The following is a 24,236-nucleotide window of genomic DNA, read 5'->3' as shown; positions in this document are numbered from 1 at the left end:
AATGGCCTAAAATGCAGTTTTCTTCTGACCCCCCCCTTTAAAAAATTCTAAAGACAGCATCTTTCTTAAATCGTCTCGATTCAAATAGACACAGTTAAAGAGAAGAGAGGGGAAACACCACTGTGTAATCCCTCTGCAGTCACAAGATCTCTCACGGAAGCACCGTCTCAAGCACCGTCTGATCCGGACGACAGGCCCTGTGAACAGGTGGCGCCCAGGGTCTCTCGGCTACGCTCCGTACGGTTTCCTGAAAGCCACGTCTTACTTCCTAAATGTGGCCTCTACTTTTCTGTCAACCATTCCAGTGGGAAAAACAAGCATTAAATATAAATATTCTTTTCTCAGTGACAGTGCAGTACTTTAGACCTATGCCTCGGTGCGTGTTGTTGGCCTTCGAGTTACAGCCCCCCCCCCCCCCCCCCGTCTATTGATTTCTCTAGTTATATACAGACCACTCGTCCTTGGGGACTGTTGTGGCTAATAATCACTTAGTTAGCCAATCCCACTCAGCCTCTGACTTAGAATTCTTACAACACTTCCATTCAGCAAGGCTGAAGAGTGGGTCTCGGTGACAGAAATCGAATATACCACAGACTGCCAAAACAACAAACAAATACAGCCAGAATGCTTCTTGTCTGTGAGGTGGGGGACACTTGGGCATGGATGGGGACCGACCAGGCCCTGGAGAAGGGCATTTGCTCAGTGAAGCAGCGTCCACCAAAGAGCACGACCTTCCTCGAGGTGGTGTGACACAGTGACTGCCACCGTGGCCCACACAGAGCACCTTGTGAGGCCGGCGCAGGACCGGGCTGCGCCTGGTTCAGTCGTAGCCAGATCGAGCACCTAAAATCCTACCCTAGAGCTTTATGCTCGACGACCCTTCGCTTGAATTGGGTTTTGCAAACACAAGTGGTAGACTGGTACCGGCAAACTCGTCCAGGGCGAGGGGCTGGGGATGCGCCGAGAGCATGGAGTGCCAGTCCAAGGTGATCAACAACTCAAAGGGCTGAACAGGAAACAGTGGTCTCAAACTGGTCTCTCCTGTCCTGGAGCCACAAGGACCACTCTGGACGAGCCTGTTTATGCACTGGTGGTTGATTTTCCTGAAAGCCCACCTGGAGAAGAAGGGGGAATGCCGACACTCTTCCAGGGAGCGTGTTTTTGCCGTAAAGAAGGCTGGTCAATATACAACTGAGGGAAACTGAAACAGATGGGAGCCCAGAACCACAGGGTTTGCATTTGCCCAGAAATTCTATTTTAAACACTCAATCTGTTGGTCTGTTTTTTGGGTTTTTTGGGGGGTGGAATAACGCATTCTTGGCATCCTTCAAAGGTTCCCATGTTACAAGGTTATCCGAAAAGAACAGTGAAAACGGGGTTCACGGATCTACCTGGGCTGCTGCGGCCAGATCTGGGGCCTATTTTCCTAGACCTTGCACTGAGCACAGCAAACCTTCCGTTCACAGTGAGGTTCCTTCCCTCCCTGTGGACCGAGGCGCGTCTTCCACGTAGCTGCTGTCAAGGGGCCTGGAGACCCCGCTTGCACTCCAGGGAAAACTGAGCCCCAGAGGGGCACCAGTTGCAGCAGCGAAGCACAAAGATAACAGTGTTTTAAAATGTAAAACAAAAACAACTCAAAGTCTGCTCATGGGTAAAAACCTGGGCCTTTCCGGTTCCTCTCCAGGCTGTTACAGCAGCAACACGCTCGAAAACAATTAAGCGATATGCATAATGCTGAAAGAATTCGAGCCATCCCGTAACCAGCTTTAAACCATCTGCTCAATTTCTTCAAGGGGGGTGGGGAGAGGGAGCACATGTGGGAAGAGAGAATTCTTTAATTCCATTACATATAGAAACCTTCTGAAGCTTCCAAATGCAGTTTAGTGTTTGGCAACAACTTGCCACTCTTCCGATCACTTCGGTGTGACCCACCCCCCACACTGCCCCTCATGATTTCTCCAAAAATCTCCACGGGAGTTATCTGGAGGACAATGGAAGAAGCCACTTACCAAGAGACAAGGAGCATTTTATTTTATATTCTATCTTCCATTTGGCAGAAGCCTTTCAATGTGTGTTTTTAAAAAAACAACAGTGAAATGTACACATCACACAGGACAGAAATATGTACATTAAAAGTACAGAATAAAGGCCGCAGAGGATATACATCATATCTGAATGGCAAGTAGACTATTTTACATTAAATAGTATCTCTTAAAAGCTAAGGTTGTTAAACTCAGCTCTCCTCATCAACAGGAATTACTCAAAAGAAACAAAATCTGACTTAGCAAACTAAAACAACCTCTTCCTGGTTTTTGTAGAATAAAAACCAAAAAAGTGACACTTTAAGCTGGTTAGTGCTTTTTAATTTCAAGATCTTTTGCAACTCCCTGCAATGGGGGTGGGGGCGGGGGAGTAGCCTTGTGCAATAAATTAAGAGCGGCTGAGGTGGCTGGGCGCCCCCGACGGGCACCTTTCCAGGGTTACAGGGCACACATCGGGACACATATGATGGCCACTGTGGCAAACAGGTGTCCCTGCTTTAAACAAACCAAAAAAAAAGGAAACCCAAATAACTGGCTGTCACTCTAAGGAGCCGCCATCCCCTGCACCCACTGCTGTGGAGTCAAACCTGACCCCTACCACCCTCCAGGACCGAGCGGAACTGCCCCACGGAATGCAGGCTGTGACCTCCATGGAAGCACACTGCCACGTCTTTCTCCCACAGAGCAGCTGGTGGGTTTGAACTGCCCACCTCTGGGCGGCAGGCCAGCACTTCACCACTGCGCCACCGATTTCCCCTGTGCTGAAGGAACCACAGAAAAACAAAAAAAAAACAACAACAACAAAAAAAAACACGTTAGCGATGCTTCTGAGTTTTGAATCAGTCTTAGTTTCCACGTCTCTGACAAACCAGTAATGCCCTCTCCGGAAAGTATATAGACACAGAGGCTGAATAAAAGGAGGTCAGCAGGAAGTTGAGGGGCGCAGGGAAGACCAAACACATCTTCAAACTAGCATGCGTTTCAGAGCCACACCTTCAAGATGCCTCCCCCAAACGGGACTGCTCCTTGGCGCTCAAGATAGGGACGAGGGATGCCTCAGATCCCAACTGACAGGCAAAGACCAGGAACACTGGCAGCGAAGATCCCACCTGGATTGCAAGAAGGGGCCAGGGCATCCCAGTCAGAGAGAGAACCCCAGAGTAAACGGTGAGTCACTGGACGCACGGAGATAGAATTATAATTATATTTATATATGTATATTATATATATATGTGCTATGTACAAAAGACTGAGATATCAGGCACCTTTAGACCACATTTCCCCTCCTTATAAATGCAACTGCTCAAGTACACTAGGAACAGTTTGGGGTACACCTGCAGTACGCTAGGAAAAGCGCAAGTGGATAGTCTAAACACAGGAACAAGGTGTGAGGGGCTGCAACACATCTCTGAACCCCGCTCATCCTGGAGTTGCAGTAGAATAGAAAAGGACTGAGCCTCAAACAAAAAGTGTTAGGGGAACCCCCTGCCCCCCAAAGAAGTGGACTATTTCCTAAGCGGACTCCTAAGCTTCCATTTCTCCTCCCCAGAGGGGCCCACGGAGAGCTGCCCTTTGGGACTGGGGCCAGCAGCCCAGCCCGGGGGGAGTCAGAGAAGGCTTGGGGGTCAAGGGCAGAGAGCGGATCTAACGCGACTTCTCTGACAGCCAGCTTTTCTGCTCAGGGCAGTGCTGAGTGCTAAGTGGCTTGCCAGTAGCTGGGTGCCTGGACTGCGGAACTGTGAATGGAATTCAGGGGTTCTTCTCACTACAGTATTGTCATTTATTAACCAAGCATCCTGTTGACATTATAGTATGTTTTGTCTTATAGCCAAGCCAACTCCTCTCCCCCACACATGAAGTCTAGCCCCAGAATCACTGGGATTGGGAGAGCTCGTTTTCTAATCGGAAGACGTTAGGATCCCTGATGCGGTTTTAAGTCACTGTCCTAACAGAGACATTATAGGTGTGTTGGTTTTTCCCCTTTCCTCTTAAAAAATTTTTTGGGAAATTTCTGGAGTTGTTTCTCTCTAATGTCCAAGTTTCCCTGTCTATCAAGTAGGATCTGGTTTGGCTGAAGGATGGGAATGTACAATAGCTCCTCGCACCTGCGCCCAGGATGAAGAGCTTCTTACTCGGAACTTCTTAAACCACCATTTGAAAAACACAAAAAAAGCAGGCAGGCAGGCAGGCCCCCTTGGGAAGGAGCTCTCTCTTTTGCTTGCTGCTATTTCTCAAGACCCCAGAGGGACCTTGTACATTCAGCAGGGCATTCACCGTTCCTTTGGGTCGCCGAGGCTGAATCGCGCGTGGATCTGTCCCCTCTGGCCCAGCCTCTTGCTACTGATCCACACTAGTCCCTGGGCTTCCTGTACCGTCTGGACACGTCCCATAGCCACCGCAAGGGTGCACAGGGCGTGCATGTGATTCCCCTGCTCCTCTGCCATCCAAATTGGTTTTGCATTACCTTTTCAAAAATCGACAAAATAAATACTTCTTCTGGCTTCCCTACCCTCACGTATTGCCAAATAATAATTATAATATTAATAATAAAGTACAGAGTTCTTCGACGGGAATAGAAGGGGCAGAGGAGAGGAGAGGGGAGGGGTGGGGGTTCAGCTGTAGTTGTGGTGGTGGGGGGGAGAATATTAAAGAAACAACACCCAGAATCCCTGTACTTTCTATAAATAAGCGGGTCTCGGGCGTGGGGCCGGCGGGCGCCCACTACTTGCACACGAACTGGTCCACGACCTCCGTGCACTTCTTGCACTTGACGTAGCAGCACCAGTGGAACTTGCAGTGGCAGCGCTCCGTCTGCACGGTTTTGAACTGGTCGTAGCCGCGGCCGCAGCACATGAGCTCGCAGCCGTCCATGCCCTCGGAGGTCTTGTTGCACAGGCGGCCCTGGGTGCCCAGGGAGCCCGTGCTCTCGTTGCGCACGCAGTAGTCGGGGCTGGGGTCGATGTAGACCAGGTCCTGCGTGGTGGGCGAGTTGAAGCGGCTGTTCACCTGCACCAGCTTGCCCCGGCTGTTGAGCCGCATGGCCGCTGCGCTGTCGTACTTCTCCTTGAGGGCGTCGCCCACCTTGCGGAAGTCTGCCAGCTGCAGCCAGCACGTCTTGAGGCTGCAGGAGCCGGACACCCCATGACACTTACAGGCCACGTCGGCCAGGTTGTACACCGTCTGCAGGGAGACAGGGGACGGTCAGTGCGGAGATGTCCAAGGGAGGCATTTGCAAGCGGGGGTGGGGGGGTTGGGGGCAGGCAAAGGAAGCTCTCCTCCCTGACCTTCCACATGGACCCGGGGTCACCGGCTGAACTGCCAGTACAGCAGAGTGTGTCGAGTGAAGGCTAGCTTACAGCAACCTGCGTGGTCAGAGCAGCCCTGTAGCGATCCACTGATGGGCGGTAGACTGTCAGGCCTTTCTTCTGAGGTGCCTCCCAGTGAAGCCAACCCTTCAACCTTCCCTTCAGCAGCCAAGTGCCTCTGAGACTCCACGAGGGAGGGAGGAGGAGGGGAGGGATGTGGCCCTGGGATCTGGTAACCAATGGAAACCCCAGGGAAGACTTCATGGGCCTCCACCCCCAGAAGCCCCGTGTGCTGTCTTCTCCAAACCTCCTGGAAGGAGGTGCTCAGCTTCCACCTGGGCCCGGACGGGGCTGGCCAGCCCTGAGTTTGGTTTGGGTTATTGCAGAAGGACAACAATTGAAAACGACTACACACTTCCTGAGTGGGAGCCGGAAGACGGGGAAAGAGAAGCTCCTGTTGCTTGTTTCTGGCAAAGAGAACCCGAGCAGCACGTGGCAGGACCTGGATCCTCGCGCCAGAGACTGTTCCCGTCTCTCAGGCCGCCTCGGGGATTCACTCCTGTAACCAGCCAGGAAAGGAAGGGCTATCTACCCTCACGTCCACTTCACAGAGAAGAACGAGGACCAGGGAGGGCGGTCACTCACGAGTGACTCTCCGGACCCTGGGGAAGTAGGGGGTGCCGTGGGCTATGCGCTGAGCCCCTCCACAGAAGAGAGATGAGCCTGTCTCCTCCCGTTAAGTCTTTAAAAGTCTCAGACACTTAGTAGGTCGCTGTGAGTTGGAATCAACTGGAGGGCAGGGAGTCAGAGTCTCGTTGTACTTGCCCAAGGACACTCAGCCGCTACCTGGTGGGCAGAGAGGAGCGGAAGCACAGGTGGGAGCTGGGATCTAATCTCTCCCTGCCCACTGCTGTATGCCAAGGGCTGTCTGTCACGGCCTCTATTGCCTGAGCCCTTGCCATAACGGACGGTCTCCTAGGCTGGACGGTAAACGGTGGCAGAGGTTCAGAGAGGCCTGTACAGGTCAGGGGGCTGGAATAAGGTGGGGGGGAAGGGGAGGAGCCCTGCTGATTTGGTCTCATTTTAGTTTCTCTGAACAGTGCCCCACCCTGGAGGCAGACACCTGGGTTCTAGTCCTGATTCAGACCCTGCATTCGGGCAACTGGCTTCCTCCTCCACCTCTCTCTGAATCCATTTTCAGTCTTTGGAGGGACGGGGGTGGTACCAGCCTGCAGCCTTGTTCTGAGAGCAGAAGGACGAGGCAAGTTGCCTGGACAACACCTGGAAGGAGCAGGCACGTAACAGATCCCACCTGCTGTCCCCGAAGGAGCCCAGTGGGTAATGACCGGCTGCTGAAGGAAGGGTCAGTGGTTCAAACCCACTAGCTTCTCTGTGGGGGAAAGATGCGGCCCTGGGACGTGCTAGCGGTCACAGCTATGGAAGCCCGGGAACACTTCTATGCTACCCCAACGGGTTGCTAGGAGTCTGAACACATTTGGTTTGGGTTTTCGCCTCTCCCAGAATGATGGGGAAATGGCATCCTCACCCAAGGCCCCTGGCTGGTCACCCCAGGTCTCCCAGGAGGAGCACTCTTGGGGCCAGTCCCAGAGCACCATGCCTAGCAGACTTGTGCTGCCCACTGATAGCTCTGACTGCCCACGGCTCCTCTTGCTCATGATCTTGGAGTTGGTGTGGTGCTGACCTGCTGAGGAGAACCCGTCAGCGACCTGGAGGCCAGGCTGAGTTCCAGAGACACTTCCACCCCAAAGAGCTACTGTCTTCCACCAGGGATTCACAGGGCTTCCTTAAGAAAGGGGCCCAAGTGTGCAGTGGGGCAGAGTGAGTTCCTTGGACTCCTGTCTGAGGGAGGGTTTTGCAAATGTATTTCAACCTCTCTCTCCCTCCCTCAAGGAAAACAAAGCAGATGTCCGGTGGAGAGCCTAATGTGATTTCCTGGCTCTGTGTGCCCTGTCTTCACCAGCCTCAGCTCCCAGTATCCTCCAGGGGGAAAATCCCCCCACCCACAGGCTCTGAGCTCAGCTCACTGAGGGGCTGTCCATACGGTATTGTCTGTCTACTTAACTGCTAACACCGGATACAATCACAGTGGTCAAGATGCTGTCCCTAAACCCAAATCCCCTAGTGCCATGAGGAAATCCCTGGGCCCTCCCACCCTTGCTGGCCAAGCGTGCAATGGTGTCTCTATGGGACAGAGGTCCCAGAATGACCGGATGGGTCGGGTAGGAAGCCAGCCCCTCTCTTCCCCGAGTCCCTTCTGGTCCCTGGTGATGGGCACATCTTCTGCACAAAGAACAAGGGCAGATAGCAGACAGTGATAGCCTCACACTGAGCGGCAGTGGATGGTTCTAGCCACCTGCAGCTATGGGCGGGGGGTAAGGTGAGGCCATGATCCCTCTAGGTTCGCAGATGACCAAGGTGGCAAGATGAGCAATGATTTGATCCCGAAAAGCAGCACCGGCCCAAATTTGCAGTGTTCACCCCCCATCCCTCCCCCCAAAACATCTAATAGCCAAGTTGAGAAGAAGCACTCACTACTGGCTCACACTAACCTCCCGGCTGGCCTTGGATGGGACTATGAAATTCTCATGTTATCAGTCAAAAACAAAACGTCAAATGTTGACAACTTCATAGAGTTTTGTCTAATATGTGATTCTACTTGGTTCCCACAATCGCCCTGACCAGCTGTCTGTGCCATTGACACAGATGTGGAAACTGAGGCTCAAAGACAAAAGGGGAGACAGAGCTAGCTTTCCACCTCGATCTCTAAAAAGCAAAATAAAGCCTTATTCCCCCCACCCACCCTTATCCTCTCCTCAGCACCTACCTCCCTGTGACAAACTGGCTTAAGAATGAGAGTTTAAAACACATTTTTAAAGCAGCTTGGGCTTCTATCAAAAGCTAGTTTTCTTCCATGGCAGTGGTGTGGGTCTCTGGGCCTCAGTTTCCCAGTCTCTAGAGTAAGGGCAAGGGAACAGAGGTTTTTAGGGCTCCTTCTAGCCCCCCTCTGTGATTACCTTTCTTTTCCTGATCCCCCCAATATGGAAGACTCAGGTCTTTCACCAGGAAGTTGCTGGCCCCACAGCGGGCTGTGGGTGTCTGTGAACAAGTCATGGCACCGGTGCTTGGTGCTGCCCACGTGCAGGCAAGCCTTTGCCCGTTCATTTTAAGGCTGTCATAACGCGCCATGTGCAATTCACTCCTGCGGGGCAACAGGAATGGGGAGGCCTGCGGGGGGAGGGGATGCATCCAAGACCTTCCTTGCTGGGCCCCTCTGAGCTCTTCTCCCTTGCCCCCAGAGGTCGCCTGAGCACCAAGGTCCATAACATTCCACGCTGCTAACCATACTGGACTTTTTTCCTAGAAAACTTCTTTGGCAAACAAGCCCTGAACAACTCTGGTCAGAGATCTTGTGACTGGAGGACAAGGGGGCTGGAACAGGTAAGGTCAGGAGCGGGGTCCCCCCCTGGGATCTACAGCTTCCTCTCTCAGAGGGGTAAGTGCAATCCCAGACTGGGGACAACTCCAGCAGTACTTCAGTTTCTAGCCGACTGGTCATTGCCACCCATGGGACTCGGTATCAGGGCAGGCAGGGGAGGGGGTCAAAAGTGAAAGGATCCCTCCCCCAGTCTCTCCTGGGCATGGTCCATCTGAGGAGAGGCCAGTGGGCGGGTGGGCCTATGTGAGGAAAGAGATGTTAAGAGATAGACACACACACACACACACACACACACACACACACACACACGGAAAAAGGGCAGAGGGCAAAGAGAGGGGCGGGGTGGGGCACACAGACCAGGAGACAAAGCAGGAGGGAGAGGGTGGGGGTGGGGACACCCAGGGGTGCAGGCACTCACCCGGCGTCCAGCCTCATTGTTGTGCAAGTTCATGAGGATTCGAGCACTCTCATAGGACCCCTTGGCGTGGATGCGCTCCCGCTCCCGCGCGTCCACGAACTCTTTGGCGAAGCGGTAGCCATAGTCAATGTTGTCGCCGCAGCCCCCCCACAGCCAATCCCGGGGCAGGTCCTTGGGACGCGCAGCCCGGCTGCAGCCACAGGTGGACAGCTCGCCCTCGCGGCAGGCTCGGCTCATGGCGTTCACCACGCCTGCGGCGCTCACTGCATAGGTGAAGGCTGTTTCTCTGCTGCCTGCAGACAAAGAGGCGGGTCGGGTCACCAGGGCCCGGCCCACCCAGCAGCCCCGGAGCCTGCAGGATGCACCAGGGCACATGCCTCTGGTCCCTCCTGTCATGGCAGCCCGTGGTGGTGGGGGGTGGGATGGCGGGAGGCGGGGGTGGGGGGGCAGAGGTTAGGCCAGGAGGTACTCCATTCTCCAAGATGCCCCTGGGGGAATCAAGGACCCTCTCCCATCGCCCTCGCCAGAGAGAGCACATAAAACTCAGCCAACTCCAAAGACATGCGGTCCATGTGGAATCAGAGCACCCCCTGCAGGTGTGCGGGGCTGTGACTGCTCACGGGAGTAGAAAGCCCTTTCTGCCAAGTTGCTGCTGGTGGCTTCCAACTGCCGACCAAGCGAATCACGCCCCACACACATCACCACTATGCCACCAGCACAGCATCAGCACATGAAAGCTTAGCAACGGTCTTTGCACTGACACATCAGGGCCCAAGACTGGCTTCTAAAAGTGCCCTCCATGGCTTCCATCACAAATTCTCGATTGGAGGCTCTTCTGAGAGACCTCGGAACTGGGTGAATTCCCGTATGCTTGGGAAAGGAAAAGGACCGCAGACGCTGAGGCATTCAGGATCCCTGAAAGCTTTCCAAAGACCCCAAAACAAACTCACAGCCATCGAGTCAATTCCGACTCATAATGCCCCTAGAACTTCCCAGTGGGCTTGCTTCTGAGGCTGAAACTCTTTACAGGAGTGGAAAGCCTCAAGGTCCTGCTTCTCCCCAAGGATCGGTCCCCTGTAGCCGTACTCCTTCAGTCTTTTGGGGCCTGCAGTCCCTCCACCTCTTCCTCCTCCTCGGTCCAGTGTCACCAGTCATCGCAGAATAAAGCTTTCTGTGCCACGGGCCCCTTCTACACCGGATCCCGGAACATTAGAACCGGCACCTGCCTCTTCTCAAATCCAAGCTGATTGGTGTGATCACGTCCCAGTCAAGGATGTCTGCTTTGTAAACTGCCCGATGCCCTTCCACACCACTCCCACAGCCCCCCCCCCCCCCGCGGCCTCCGCCTCAACTGCTAGAATGACAGCCAGGGGATGGAGGGGGCAGACAATCTGGGGGAGGAAAGGGAAAAACAAGTATTCTCCTTCCCTAAAACTCCTGAAGCATCTCCCTCTGGAAAGCAGGCAGAGGAGACTTATTGGCAAGGGGACGAGGGCGGGAATGGAGGCAAATACACATGTTGGGCTGTGATCTGCATAGTTGGCTGTTCAAAACCACCAGCCGGTTCTCTGAGAAAGACTACCCTTTCTGCTCCTGTCAACAGCTACCGTCTTAGAAACCCGCAGCGGGTCGCTGTGAGTCGGCACCTGGGCACTCCCACAGGTCACAGGGGGCAACTCAATCAAAAGAGTAAGTTGTACGAGACAGACAGGATTCGCGCCTGGTTAGGCAAAGCTGGGCCTGGATGGGGCAGTGGGGTGCAGGGGGCCTCACTCTGATTGACTGGAAGATAAGGGAATTGACTTAGCCGTCTGGGAGAAGAAGCCCCCTTCTAGCATGGAAATCCCTGCACCAGAATCTCTCTCTCCTACACTTGGGCCAAGAACTTGGGGACAATTGTGTTTGGGGGGAGAGGAATGAGCACACCCAGAGTTTGCGGACTCAGCCGAGCCCCGAGGGTGGCAGTGCCAAGTCAGGATCCTGCCGGCGGCTTTTCCTGCACTCCGGGCACAGACCTCTGTCCACAGCCACTTGTAAGCATCAGCCCTTAAAGGCCACGGCTCCGATGAACCACAGACCCACTCTCTCCCCCCTTCTGAACAGGGCGAACTTGAAGAGTATGCTGGTGGTTGGCAAGAGGACCCAGAGAGCTCCTGTGTCAGCTTGCAGGAGAGAGGCCCAGGACTTCAGTGTGGGGGGGTGGGCTGGAGGGGTAGAGGGAAGTGAGGAGATTCTGGGGAGCTGTTTGAGGATTAACAGTGATGAAACAATAAGCGCTGTGTCCCTGGGAGGAGTCCTGCAGGTGGGCGAGGCTACAGCTAGGGGATGAGGAGAGAGCAATTCCAGGGGGAAGGAGAAGATCAGCCCCTCTCCGTGAGGATCCATGCAGCAGACAGGGGCCTTGATATAAAAGCACCATTTCCTTTCCCTCTGTCCCCCCCCCTCAGAAGACAAACGATCTGGACTCCCCGTGCGGACAGGGGAAACATCCCTTTGGAAAGTGCTTGGGGAAGAATAGCCCGCTGGCCGGTCATCGTGGCTGGAAGACCGCTCATGTCCTGAAGTTGGCCTTCCTTCTCTGTGACTTGGCTGCGGACTTGGGTGCTCACACCCCTTCCTAAAGGACCCTCTCTTGCTACCCTTTTCACAGCGGGCAGACAAAGAAGAGGCAGGACAAAAGTCCAAAAGCCGGGAGGAGAGGGGAACAGGATGAAAAATGAGCAAGCTTCCCGAATGGAGCCTGAGCAGTGGGCGCAGCAGCAATTGTGTGCCCTGCCTCCCTTCAGGCAGGGGGCACCTTAGAAAAGGGACCGGAGGAGGGCTGGGGGGCCAGAGGAGGCGATCCACCAGGCTCCTCGGGTGAGTCAGATTTGCAGACAGTAATTATTCCCCAGGGCCCTGGTGTGTCTATGGCCCATCTATACCTTCCAGCATCGCAGGGCTTTACACTTCCCCTTTGTGCATTCTCCTCAAACACATCCCATAAAAGGGAACAGAAACATGAAGGGAACCGTCCCTCTATGGCAGTGGTTCTCAACCTTCCTCACGCCGCGACCTTTTAACACAGTTCCTCATGTGGTGGGGACCCCCAGCCATAACATTATTCTCATTACTACGTCATAACTGTCAATTTGCTACTCTTGAAGAATCAGGCAACCCCTGTGAAAGGGGCGTTCGACCCCCAAAGGGGTCGCGGCCCACAGGTTGAGAACTACTGCTTTATTGGGCTTGGGAACATGGTCCTCTTTGATAAAGATATCTTCTGGGTTTTTTCTCCCCATCACGTCTTTAAAGAAAGTCAGAGAGAGAAGCTCCCAGTGGTGCCCACCCCACCCCACAGCCAGGTACCCAGCAGCAAAGGTCAGCCTTGAAAGGGCAGGCACTTGGGGAACTGAGTTGGCAGGGGCCAATGCTGCACACACTGGTATCTTCCAGAAACATCAGCTGACTTGGCGACAGGGCCTGCAGGGCTGCCCGGGGCATCATCAGGAGGCAGCCCTCCCTCCCACCCACGCACGATAACACTGAGGAGGGAGGGCTGGCCGGCCAGTGGACTTGGGCAGGATGATTAAATGTGGGCCTTGACACCCAGGGTTCTGCCTGTTCCCCGAGGAAGGGCGCTCTTTGAATTTTGGACTGCATTTTAAGTACGGCTCCGGCAGAACTCAATTTCACTTAGCAAATGATAGTCTTATTCTGAACACTTTGGCCCCAAACAGGCAGCCTTGGAAGACAGAAGAGGATCTTAAATGCAAGCTGAGCTCCAGTGATGGAAAGCACAGAAAGCATTCCCAAGGGCTGGTCACCATCCGAGGCGCATGGGTTTTGCTAACTCACACCCATACGCAAGAAACTTGTCCACGTGGAGGGGAAGCGCAAAAGCCAGGGGACCCTTGAAGGGAGGAAATGGGACAACTCACCATTCTGACATAGCTAGACAAACAAACAAACTAACTAACTAAAGCGGTTGTAGCTACACTCACTTGCCATGTGCAAATACAGGAAAACGGCATCCCCACCCCACCTCCAGGTAACCAGCTCATTCAAGGAAAACTCTGTTTTTCTGACGCTGAACTTCTGGATTCAGATCCCAGCACCTACATCAGCACATTTCACTCATTAACAGAAAGGACAAAACCCTAGGAAACCTCACAGGCCTAGGCTACAGCCCTCTTTGTCATTCAATTAGAGAAACAGCTTCTTGTCTGTATTATTTTAGTTTATGAAGCTGCCTGGCTCAGGCAGGCAATGACAACTCTTTTTTGTTCTCAATGAATGCACTTTTCAAGTTTTGTGAAAAAGCATTTTAACCATCCGTGATGGATACTCGGCCAACTTCTTATTTGTAGTCATGATAAACAGTTAATTGCTTTGATAAACTGCTGACTATTTTAGAAGTCACATTCATTATAAGGGCTTGTATGCATAAAAGTAAAGAGACCTGAAATATTCACACTAGAAAGCACCACACACACACACACACACACACACACACACGGCCACATCTATCAAACAGTATTGTATCCTCTAAGGTTAAGCCAAACCAGAGGCAACCTAGTTTTTCAAAATTGTTGCTTTTACCCTCATTTTAGTACTATCATCCCTCTGAAACAAATAAGATATCTAAAAATTAAGAAATGAAGTGTGTTATCTTTAACAACACCTTTAAAAAGTAAGTTTCTCAGTTGAGATCCCTCCCTTCTGGACTGGTTATCAATTACCCAAATCAGACATGTAAATGGAATAACTTCTAATTAAGATTCCTTCTGGAATTAAAGTAAAAGCTTTTAACATATATATTCTGAAATGTCTTTAATAAGAACATTAAACCCTCCTTCCCGCCAACACACTCAGCATTCTGAGAGATGGCTATTTGGGGCTGTTTGGGACATTTGAATGACGGCTTAAGGTAAGAAACTTCAGCGAGGCCGAAAGGTTTTAAAGTGTGAGAGTATAAACGACCCAGCCCCTTTTGAGACACCAAGTGGAACATTCTGCTTCTGTATGAGACAAAACTTTTTTCCCAAAAAATCTGAGCACTAAGTGTCTGTGATCCAGCTTCTCTTGATTTAGGTAAAGAAATGCCAAAACTATCATCAAAAGAGGGAACCAGAATTAACACCAATACTCATCATGACAAAAATCTCCAAATCCATTACCCCAGCTGGAAGGTATCCACAAAATCAAGGATATGGGTAAACACTAGAGAATTTTCTAGGACAAAAGTGTGTTTGTGCATACACATGCATGTATACACACACGCATGCATCTATATGTACGCACACATATTTCCACATACATATTTTGACATGAAACGGTCTCCTACCTATCTGCATGACCCTGCCAAAGACAGAGGTGTTATCCACCGTGCTGCAGTTCCATCTCCGATGTCGGAATTGATATTGGCATTCTTTGATGCCCGTCTTGGCGCCCTCTCCGATGTACTGCATGTGATCCTGGTACAAGTGGCACAATTTCTTCTGTCCTTGAGACAGTCCTGCCAGTTGGCTGCAGAGAGGCTGCGCTCCTATGATATATACTTCTGACATCTGAACAGGGTTATTCATACCTAGCGACCTGAAACAGGGCGGGGAGATGCACACAGAAGATTTACGTGGGCTCCTGAGTCGGCCCCGCATGCATGTATGCAGCAGCCCACGCCGCCAAGAGCACACAGATGCTTTTCCACTCCACTTGTCCGCAGGACAAAGTCTGAGGAGGGCTTTGTGAAATGCCTGTCTGAACTCCAAACAGAGGCACTGTGCGGCCCCTCATCCCTCCCGCCAACTGGCCCCTTGGTTGGGGCTTCCTTGTCCCTGTTACCATGTACCTGAACCCAATTTCCGAAACTCACTAAGAAAAAAGGGGGCAAATGGCAGTTCCAGGGTCGGCCTCTGGCATTAGTGACTCCCTCTGTCCCACAAAGCGGATGGTCTGCTGGAAGACGCACAACTGCCCACACTAGACCCACTCAAGACTTGGGTGGAAGAGAAGAGTTACCTGTGATGGATGGAAGACCCGGGTGGGGGCATACTGGAGGAAGAAAAGGCAGCAAGTCCCAGGGCCTTTTAAAAGGGCTCCTTGTGTGATCCTCAAGGACCCCGCACAAGGGAGCCAGGGAACAGGAGGAATGTTGACAGTCAGGGGGGAAACGCTGTTCGTTTACAAGGGCAGAAATATCCAGAGCACCGTCAAAAATAATCCTCCGGATATAGTACAGTCCCGGGAGAAAGCCCACAGCAAAAAAGAAACTCTCATTTAGGGACATTTGACTACTTCACGTTAACCTTCCTTTGATCAAACTTCAAGCCCACGTACTTCCCCACTTGGAGTTGTTTCCCTAGAACTCTGCCTACTTCAGACCCCGTAGATTAATCACCTCAAGTGACAGAAAATAAAAGCTGAAACGCACTTTTACTACTCAGAGGTGGCAAAAAATAAATTTTATAGATAGGTGTACAATGATTCGGGACGTGCATTTGCTCCCCCTTATTATATGATGTGCTACAAGCACACATCCGGACATGGGCCTAGGTTTTTTGGTTCCAATTCCCTGTGGAGCAGAAGGTAAGCATTACAATATGAGGAAACCAAAAGAAAACTCATACATACATCTGTCACATATATTTGAATATGCACATAGAAATAGCATGTATGTGTGTGCCAACGCATGATAAACGCACCCCAATGCCACTCTTCTGCTTGAAACGTTGCAGTATCACACACACAAATCTCAACACACAAAACACCGCCACCACACAGCATCAGGCACGCAGAGAACTTACCACCAGGAGCTGGCCTCTATAACCACCTGGGCCACCGAGAAGAGGGCGGCCAAAGCCGTCAGAAAGAACCTGGAAGGCATTGCCCGGCCGGCAGTGCCCAAAGCAACTCCGGGGCTTAATGTTCCAACGGACTTCTGCAGAGGGAAAAAGGAGAGGTTTATTGCCTCTCGGATAATTTTCAAGGATACAAGTTTAGACAACGGGCGCATCCGGGTCTCTTAAGTTTACTGTCGATTGACTGCGCTTCTCCTCCGTGAGGTTTCTGATGGCAAGATATAGGCAGTTTCTTTTTCCAAATTAACCCACCCACGCAACCTCACCAGGAAATCTGATTTCGCTGGGATCTTGAGCGCAGGGCACGCCAGCGATTACAAACATGTCTCAATGCTGTTGAGTCAGAGCCCCGGTGCCAGGCGCTGCCTCCTTCCTGCTCGCCGGCGTCCCGCACCCCTCGCTCCCCTCTAGGTCGCGTGGGACTTGGTCCCTCCGCGGGAATTCACTTGGAACCCGCTGCCACCCTCATCCTCTCCCCAACCTGGGCCGCGCAACAAGTGGAGCCGGGATGAAGTCCATGGGCCAGGGGAGCGCCGCGGCAGGACGGCGAGTGCAGCGCGCGCCCGCCCGCCAGCCCGGCGGCTGCAGAGGAGGCGGGGTGGCCAGCGCCGGTGGGGGGTGGGGGCAGGACGCGGGAGGGAAGGGCAGGGGGTGGGGGGCGAGGCCCTGGGGACCGGCGAGAGCTAGAGAGCCCAGCTGGGAAATGCAGCTCCGAATTAACATCGTATGTTTCATAATCAGTTTACGGGCCGATTTGGGGAAGCCACTTCCAGATGGGAAAGGCAGGCCAGGCTTCCTTCAGGACGCGCTCCAGCCAGAGCGGGGCGGGGAGGAGGAGAGGGCGAGCGAGCCAGCGAGCGCAGGGGGCGCAGAGGAGAGGCACTGCCTCTCCTAACAAAAGAAAGGAAAGCAGTGCCCCTCCCTCTCCTCCCGAGGTCTTGGGTGGGGTGTATTCTCTATGAACGGCTGGCGCTCCTGAGAAGCGAAGGGGGTCAGTGTCCGCTCCCCCTGCCCAAACCAACTCGCATCTCGCAAAGTTTGCTTTTTCATTTGCCCTACTCTCCAAAAGGCTGCCCAGGGAGCCTAAGTCCTGCTTGGAAAGAACTCCAACTTCCCTGGCCTTAGTTAGGGGTACCGGCAGCGGAGGCTACTTCGCAATCATGGTGAAACTGGCTTGGGAAACTGCCACCTTCCCCCCTTCCATGCAGGCTTCTCCAGCCCAGGGCAGACCAGGGTTGGTCTGTCCAGAAGGGTAGGGATGCAGGGCGAGGCCCAAACTGGTGCTGGCCAACCCCCTTTGGCATTAGCCCGGCCCTAGGGCCCCCTCCCGCCGCAGCTGCACCCCTGAAGTCCAAGGCACCCAGGGCCCTGGCGGCAAAGGTTCCTATCACAACGAATTTTGGGGCCAGGAGGTGGCCTTGAAAGCTTCCGCCTTGGCTCCTCCGCACTGGTGACTTCTCCACCTGTAGGCGACCGAGGAGCTAGGCAGCAGGGGACGCCAGTGGGAGGAGTGGGTTTCCAAACGTTGCTTTTTACTTCTCTGATCCGTGTAACCCAGCCGCCCGCAGCCCAGGAGGGCGCCCCTTCCTCGGGAAAGGTGAGGCAAGCCTCCTCTCGGCCACCAGGGGAAGGGCCCTGCCAGAACCTGCGCGCAGCAGCAAGGCTGTGAGGGCGGCCAGCGCGGCCGCAGAAGCAGGAAGGGGCTGGGGGCGCACAGCGGCACCTTGGGGCTGCGGGAGAAGCACCGCTGCCGTGGTCCCCTGCGACTGCTCACCAGGGCTTGCTGTCCACCGCCCAGGCCTCCCCACAGCAGTGCAGTGAGGGGGGCTCATCATGGAGAGCAGAAACCTGAGGTTTCCCGAGTTTAGGAGAGCGCAGGCAAGGTCTCCCTCCCCACTCCTGCCCGAAGTGTCAAGTTTCCTTCTCTGGAGGGGGTGGGCCGCCAGGTCTGTCTCTCTCCAAGGCCCCGGTGGCTAAATCGACTCTCTCCGAAGGTGGCCAGGCCGTCTGGACTGGCTGGCGCACCCTCAGACACACTCACGCGCACTCACACGCGTGCACACTTGCTCCACCGTGCTCAAGTCCTCTGGCTGGATCGCGGCGGGCCGCGTGCACTTTCCCAGCTCCCCGACAGGCGGGGCGTGCGGGGCGGGGCTCGGGTAGTGAAGAAATTGATAACAGATTCTGCGGATTACAGCAGATCTCTTTGTTAGAGGCGAGGCCACACTAACCGGACCTACTCTGGCCAGACGCCCTCTGAGCAGAGCCAAGTGGGAGAATCGCCATCCGGTGTCTGTGACTTGGGTCACCCCTGCTCCAGACCAGGAAGCCACCAAAGGAGATGGTGCAGGGGGAGCATCTGAAGTAAGCACCTACACTGAACCCTGCGTGCCTGCCAGGAAGGCCCTTGGCCACCTTCCTGCTACAATCTCCCGCGCAGTAACTCCCCCCCCCCACCCCAAGGCACTGTAAATTCCAAAAACTCCATGAACCCACGGCAGCAAACCAATAAGTTATAAATAACGACTCGGTCAGAGAAAACATTTCTGTGCATTTACCAAAAGATCTGATTTGATCTGAAAGCAGCTTCCAGAGAGGTTTCCTTTCATACCCTGAAAAGCAAAAGTTCTGGGTGCATGCTGAGTTTTCGGAAGAAACGGCTAAATGGCTTCTAAGGCTTTGGGGGCCAAGAAGAGGCATGTGTTGCTCCTACTTTAAGATGGGGAAGGTGGTATCAGGCGCCAACACCACAGTGGCTGGGTGGTTGGCAGTAAAGGCATCTAAAAGCCTTGTTTCTGGCCCAAGGCAATTCACGGTGGGCCTCCCTATTTCTGTCACCCACTGAAGATATTCCTGCAAGTGGGGAAGGGAAGCAGGGAGAATGCAAAGGAGCACAACCTCAGAGGGGGACACCCTTGTCTTTGGAGGCAGGCAGCCTCTAACGAGAAAGGGTGCAAAAGCCAAGCAAAGACCCTCCATCCCGCAGCCCCCCTCAGACCAGACAGTCTCAGGCAGCTGCCTCCCAAGTCTGGGGAAGTCCAGTGAGATGAGAGTAGTCAACTGGGTAGGAGGCATGAAGTGAGCCAGGAGAAAAGCAGGATGGGAACTTCCTGGAAGAATCCCACTTTAGATGTAAAGGGAATTTTGCTCTATCACTGAAGCAGGGGAGGTGTTGGAGCAACATGGCACAAATCTCTGCCACAGTTGCAAATTCAGGATGTCCTGAAGATGGTGGGGGAGGGAGGGGGGAGGGGGGGCAAAGGAGAGATGCTGAGGGATGCTCCCAACTTACTAGGCCTAGACCAGGAGGAAGTCACCTCTGGTAGCCATGATAAAGGAGCCAGGGTTCCCAGGAACTTGTGCAGGGACCAGAGCTAGGGGAACCAGGGGCATAAGGACACAGTTTAAGAAACAGTGCAGTTAGTGGGCGGGGGAGGTGGTGAGAGAAAAAGCAGAAGCTCAAATCAATGCCAAGGCAAGTGGGCACTCTCTAGTGCCCTGGGCACAGGTACAGGCAGACTCAGCAACAAGAAGTCTCAGGGAAGAAAGGCCTAGTTCCCCTCCTTTTCTAGACCAGCCCTTTCAGGCCCCATAGCACAGCGGCCCTGCCCCTACCACTTCAGCCTTCCTCACACAGCCTCCCAGGCTCTCCTGGCAGGCAGGTTCCACTCAGCTCAGTCATGGACTGAGTATGAAAGACTACTGGAACTGCAACATTGTTTCAATAGCAGTAACTCCCGGGCCAAGAGAGCAAAAGCAATGATAGGAGGGGGGAGGGGTGGAGAGAAGAAAGAAGTGAGTCCTCCTGGAGAGAGATTCCAGTTCCTACACAAGGAGGGGCTACCAACCCTCAGTGCAGCCACCAGACTCAATTTGTGGGGTCAGCCCCATGGCCCCTTCCCCATGGTGCAGCTGGTCCTCAGGAGGCTTCCGAGGGCCCAGCAGGGTGAATGGGCCTGGTGGCTGGCAGTGATGGAGGAAGCCTGAGGTGGGAGGGAGAAGCGGGCAGCTGCCTGCCTCCCCAAAGAAGGGCGACTCGGAGGTGTCCTACCTCCTGGCGTCCAACAGAGGGCGGCCGGCACCGCACCGCAGGGAAGAAAGGCATCCTGAGCTGGACACCCCTTGTGCACCGGGGTGCACGGGTGGAAAAGGATGGGGAAAGGCAATGGGTGTCCTGGTCCGGTTTGGGGAGGGTCTTCCTTTGGAGGGGAAGGGGTGGGCCTAAAAGGCTCCTTTGCCCAGAATCCCAGAAAAGCTGGTCCTGTGTACCCCTCCCCCTCATGGCAGGGGTCCACATACAGAGGCGCATTACACACCCAACTAGCCCTCTTCCTAGCTCCTTCTCAGCAATGCTCCCTAGAAACTGGCGGAGGGCGCCTGGCAGCCCAAGGCTCTGCTTCTGGCCAGCTCAGCAGTGTGTGAGTGTGGGCAGGGGGCAGGCAAGGCGCTGGCCCAGGAGGTGAGATCCCACGCAGCAGCAGCACGTTTCCAAAGGCACGATGTCCGTTTAAAGACAGAGCAAAAAGGAGCCGAGAGGCCCTGGTCGGGGGCTGGAAAACTGCCCGGCGGGGTTTTCAGGTCTTTTTATTTTGTTGCTTTATCTTTATTTATTTACTTATTTATTTTCCTTCCTGAGTTAAGCTTATTTGTTTGCTTTTAAGAAACATCCTGCCAAACCCTCAGAATTCTCTGGGAAAATGAAAAGAAGGCCAGCGAAGAGCAAATGGAAATGGCCATCAAGGCTTGGAGGAAAGCGAGAAGAAAAAGGAGGAGAAAATGTGTTTGGAAAACAGCAAGTTCCACTGCAGGAAGAAAGGTTAACTTTTCGTAAAAAGTGAACTCTCCGTGACCTTCGGGAGTATGTGACTCGGCTTTAACACACAACTGACAATTAAAACAAACACGGGTTCACAAACTGCCCCCTACCCGCTCTCTCAACACCGCCGAGGCCCCAAAAGTCTCCAAGGAACAAGGCAGACGCCTCGCAGGGGGCCCGGGTGCGCTCCCCGCTGGGCAGCCTGGATCAGAGCCCGTCCGCCGCCTCCAACCCCCGCCACCGGGGCCGAGTGCCGGACTCACCCGGCGGCGGCTAATAATGCAAATAACGCGACCCAGCTCCCCGCGCCCGGGTGCGCGCTGGCCCTCGGCCAGGCACTCTTAAAGGCGCAGGGTCCCGCGGCGCGCCTGCAGCCGGGGCCGGGCCGGGCCGGGGCCGCGACCAGCCTTGGCGGAGCGGAGCGGCCTGCGTTTGAATGGAGGTGGGTCCTGCTCTAGGGAGCTGGGCGCTAGTCTGGCTGCTGGGGTTCCCTTCCCCTGTCCAAGCCGGGGCCACACACCCTCTCTGTGCCCGCGCGGTGGACGCTCGGCAAATATTTGTTGAATTGAATCATTAGCCTGTTACTGAAATATACATAGTAAATTGCATTCAAAGTTCTCAGTTGTTCTCCCTGCCCTGCGATGGCTCTTCCCGTTTTTCTCAGGACGAGTTTCTTCAGAGTTGGAAAGGTTTGCAGACGGCGGTTTGGTGGGACTGGACGAGATTTCCCGGACACAGGCAGTGCGCGCAGGGTGGAAGGCAAGAGAATAGGGGTGCTTGCCAGCGACGCGGGAGTTCCAGCCTTGCGAGGCGGTAGGAGAAATGGAGGGCTGGAAAGAGGTGAGGACACTGGACTAAGTTCCAAGCGGCGGGGGGGGAAGGATAGGAGCTAACAGAGTGTGGAGTAGGCGCGGCGCACGGAACACTTACCTTCATGGCCAAGGGGAGGGGGCGCGGGGAGGAAGTCGCCCCCGGGCGAGGGGAGCCCAGGAATCCAAGTGGAGCGGCCTGGTTCAGCCGAGGGGGCTGATCTGGCGGAGGCCGGCGGAGGGCTTCGGCGGAGCTCCCCCGGCGGACGCAGCGAACCAAACTTCCAGCGGGCAAAGTCGTCCAGGTCCGGGCGCCCGAGCTGCAGCAGCGCCGGGATGCCCCCGCGAGCCAAGCCGAGGAGGCGCGGGTGCTCGCGGCCAGGCAAGCCAGGGGCTGGGCCCGGCCGAGGCACTCGGAGCGAGCCGCGGGTCTGGCGAGGGCGCGCAGGCGACTGTTTCGCGGCGAGGCGCTCCCTCTCCAACGTCCATCAGCGACGGCGGTAATTAGGGCTTTCCAACCCCAAATGTGGGCGTGATTGTGCAAAAGACTTTACAACAAATAATAAAAGAAAAAATTCTTCACAAGAGGGTGAAAAAAATGCCCACTATTCCACTCTGGCCCGGGGCGACGGCGGCGGCGGGGGAGGGGATCCGTGCGCCCAGGTGCCCCCAGTTCATTCACACTACGGATTCTGCAACTCCCGGCGGCTCCCTCCTCCCGAACGGCAGCTCCTCCTCCGAGCCTGTGGCCCAAAAGTCTGCTTGCAGGCGCGGATGCCGTGGCCGCGAGTGTGTGGACGTCTGTGTACACGGGCGCGCGAGCACACACACACACACACACGTCTGGGTACACGCACGCGCGCGCGCACGCACACACACACACACCCGCTTTACGGCCACGGAACACTCAGGAGCGTGTGGCTCTTTCTCCCGGAGATGCAGCTGAATACGCACAAGTCGCCGTCCTCGCTAAGACAGTCAGAGCCAACTTGTGTCCTTTCATTTTGGGGTCTGGCAAAAAGGGGCGCAAAGTGGGTGGCAGTCGCCCCCGGATGTTCAGCCGCGCGGTGGGTTCCAAGGGACGACGGGCGATTGCCCTGGGGGAGATGCTGGCTCCCCCCCTCCCCGCCCCCTTCTTTCTCTCTCCGGGTTAATCCTCGTCTTTTCCCCGCCTTTCTAGGGCGAAGGCGTCGGAGAGCGAGAGCGCAGTGAGCTCGGGCTCAGCTCCGGCGGTCCACGGCCGCCGCGGCCGTCCCCCTCCTCGTTCGGCGCGGGCTGGAGGGGCGAGGGAGGGAGGGAGCGCGAGGGCGGGCGGGCGGCGTCCCGGGCCAGAGGAGCTCGCTGGTGGCTGCGCACCGGTCGGACTGTGCGCGGCGGAGGCGGCGCCTGGGAGTTCGCAGCGACCTTCCCGAAGATCCCTTGCTAGGCGGACAGACCGACCGGCCGACGGCGAGCACCGCGTCCCCCCACCCCCACCCTTTCTGACCAACAGCCGCACTCGCCTCCCCTCCCACCCTCTCAGGACGCCTCTTTCCCCTGGTGTTCTCTGAAAATGTTTTTTTTTTTTTTTTTAAGTCGCCGAACCCAAGGCGGCTGGAAAGAGAGAAAGCAGGGGGGGAAGGCATGGGGGGGGGGGGGAGAACAACTCCACTTTGCCTATACGCATGCGTGCTGAGGCCAGCCTATGACAAACTAGGCAGGATTTTAAAGCCATACCACCAGCCCGGGGTGCACGGGGGAGGGGGGTACATTCGCCTTGGGACCCTTTTTTCTAGGCTGCCCATCCCTCAGGCATCTATGGGCCAGAGCGGTTCTGCTGCTGTGTTGCCTGCCCACCGCAGGCCTGCTTTCAGCTGGGCTTCTGCAGCCCTGACCTCATCAGGCTGAACCCCAGCTTCCTTGGCTGGACCCTTTTGCTCCCAAGGGGGCTGCATGGGCCTGCTGCTTTCGTGGGGGACCACCCCATTCGGACCCCCGAAGGAAAGGCTCTAAGCCCCTGGGCTGGGCCTGGGGTGGGGATTTGGGAATAGGGCGCCCAGCCAGCATATCCCTGTGCAGCCACTGGACCCTGGGCAAGAACTGCCAGCAGGTGAGAAGCCTGGAAGGTGTGTGGACCCCAGGAAGCAGGCACTGGGAGTAGCAAAGCACCCTGCCAGACAAGTTGCCTTCTTAAAAGCCCTGTGGGGCTGGTTTGGTGGTCCTGGGGCACCTTCAAACCCTGCCTCAAGCGTGATTCTTGTTTTCCCTAGGCCCTGCCCCCAGGGTTCTGACAGAGAAGCCCCTTGCTCCTGCAAGACTGAATTTCCACTGCCCATGTGGCACACACTTGACCTCAAGGCACAAAATCGGTGCCCGGGGAAGTGGCTGTTCTCTCACCCCAACCAGCCTCTGGGATAGCCACCACAGGGCATGAGGGGAGACATTCCCTGACACCATCCTGCCCTCCCACCCCAACACACCCCAGATCCATAGTTGCCCAGGACCCTTCTGGGCATGGGAGAACCCCCATCCTCGCCCCCAAGGTTTGTGTGTTCCATCTGGCCTTTTCTT

General features: G+C 55.0%; 1 protein-coding gene across 2 annotated transcripts; it reads right to left on the bottom strand.

Moving 5' to 3' along the window:
• Positions 1-491: 491 nt before the first annotated feature.
• On the bottom strand, positions 492-23,118 carry WNT5A (Wnt family member 5A). Of its 2 annotated transcripts, none has more exons than XM_075550488.1 (5): positions 21,808-23,118; positions 16,008-16,141; positions 14,549-14,799; positions 9,223-9,515; positions 492-5,222 (listed from the first exon to the last, which is right to left on the bottom strand). In XM_075550488.1, the coding sequence occupies exons 1-5, from the start codon at positions 21,811-21,813 to the stop codon at positions 4,764-4,766; spliced, it is 1,143 nt and encodes a 380-aa protein (XP_075406603.1). In that variant the 5' UTR covers positions 21,814-23,118; the 3' UTR covers positions 492-4,763. The 2 variants fall into 2 exon arrangements, with proteins under 2 accessions (XP_075406603.1, XP_075406604.1); XM_075550489.1 differs by lacking the exon at positions 21,808-23,118 and adding an exon at positions 16,543-16,637.
• Positions 23,119-24,236: the final 1,118 nt, after the last annotated feature.

Source organism: Tenrec ecaudatus, chromosome 5 (genome assembly GCF_050624435.1).
Source record: "Tenrec ecaudatus isolate mTenEca1 chromosome 5, mTenEca1.hap1, whole genome shotgun sequence".
NCBI lineage: Eukaryota > Metazoa > Chordata > Mammalia > Afrosoricida > Tenrecidae > Tenrec > Tenrec ecaudatus.
The sequence above is the reverse complement of the archived record's forward strand: the minus strand, read 5'-3'. Positions and strand labels throughout refer to the sequence as shown.

Bases quoted from the DNA above. Each gene is read 5' to 3' on its own strand.
- WNT5A (XM_075550488.1), bottom strand. The intron at 14,800-16,007 runs GTAAGTTCTCTG...GCCCTGTTTCAG, and splicing joins ATAGAGGCCAGCTCCTGGTG to GTCGCTAGGTATGAATAACC. The intron at 9,516-14,548 runs GTAGGAGACCGT...CTTTGTCTGCAG, and splicing joins TGGCAGGGTCATGCAGATAG to GCAGCAGAGAAACAGCCTTC.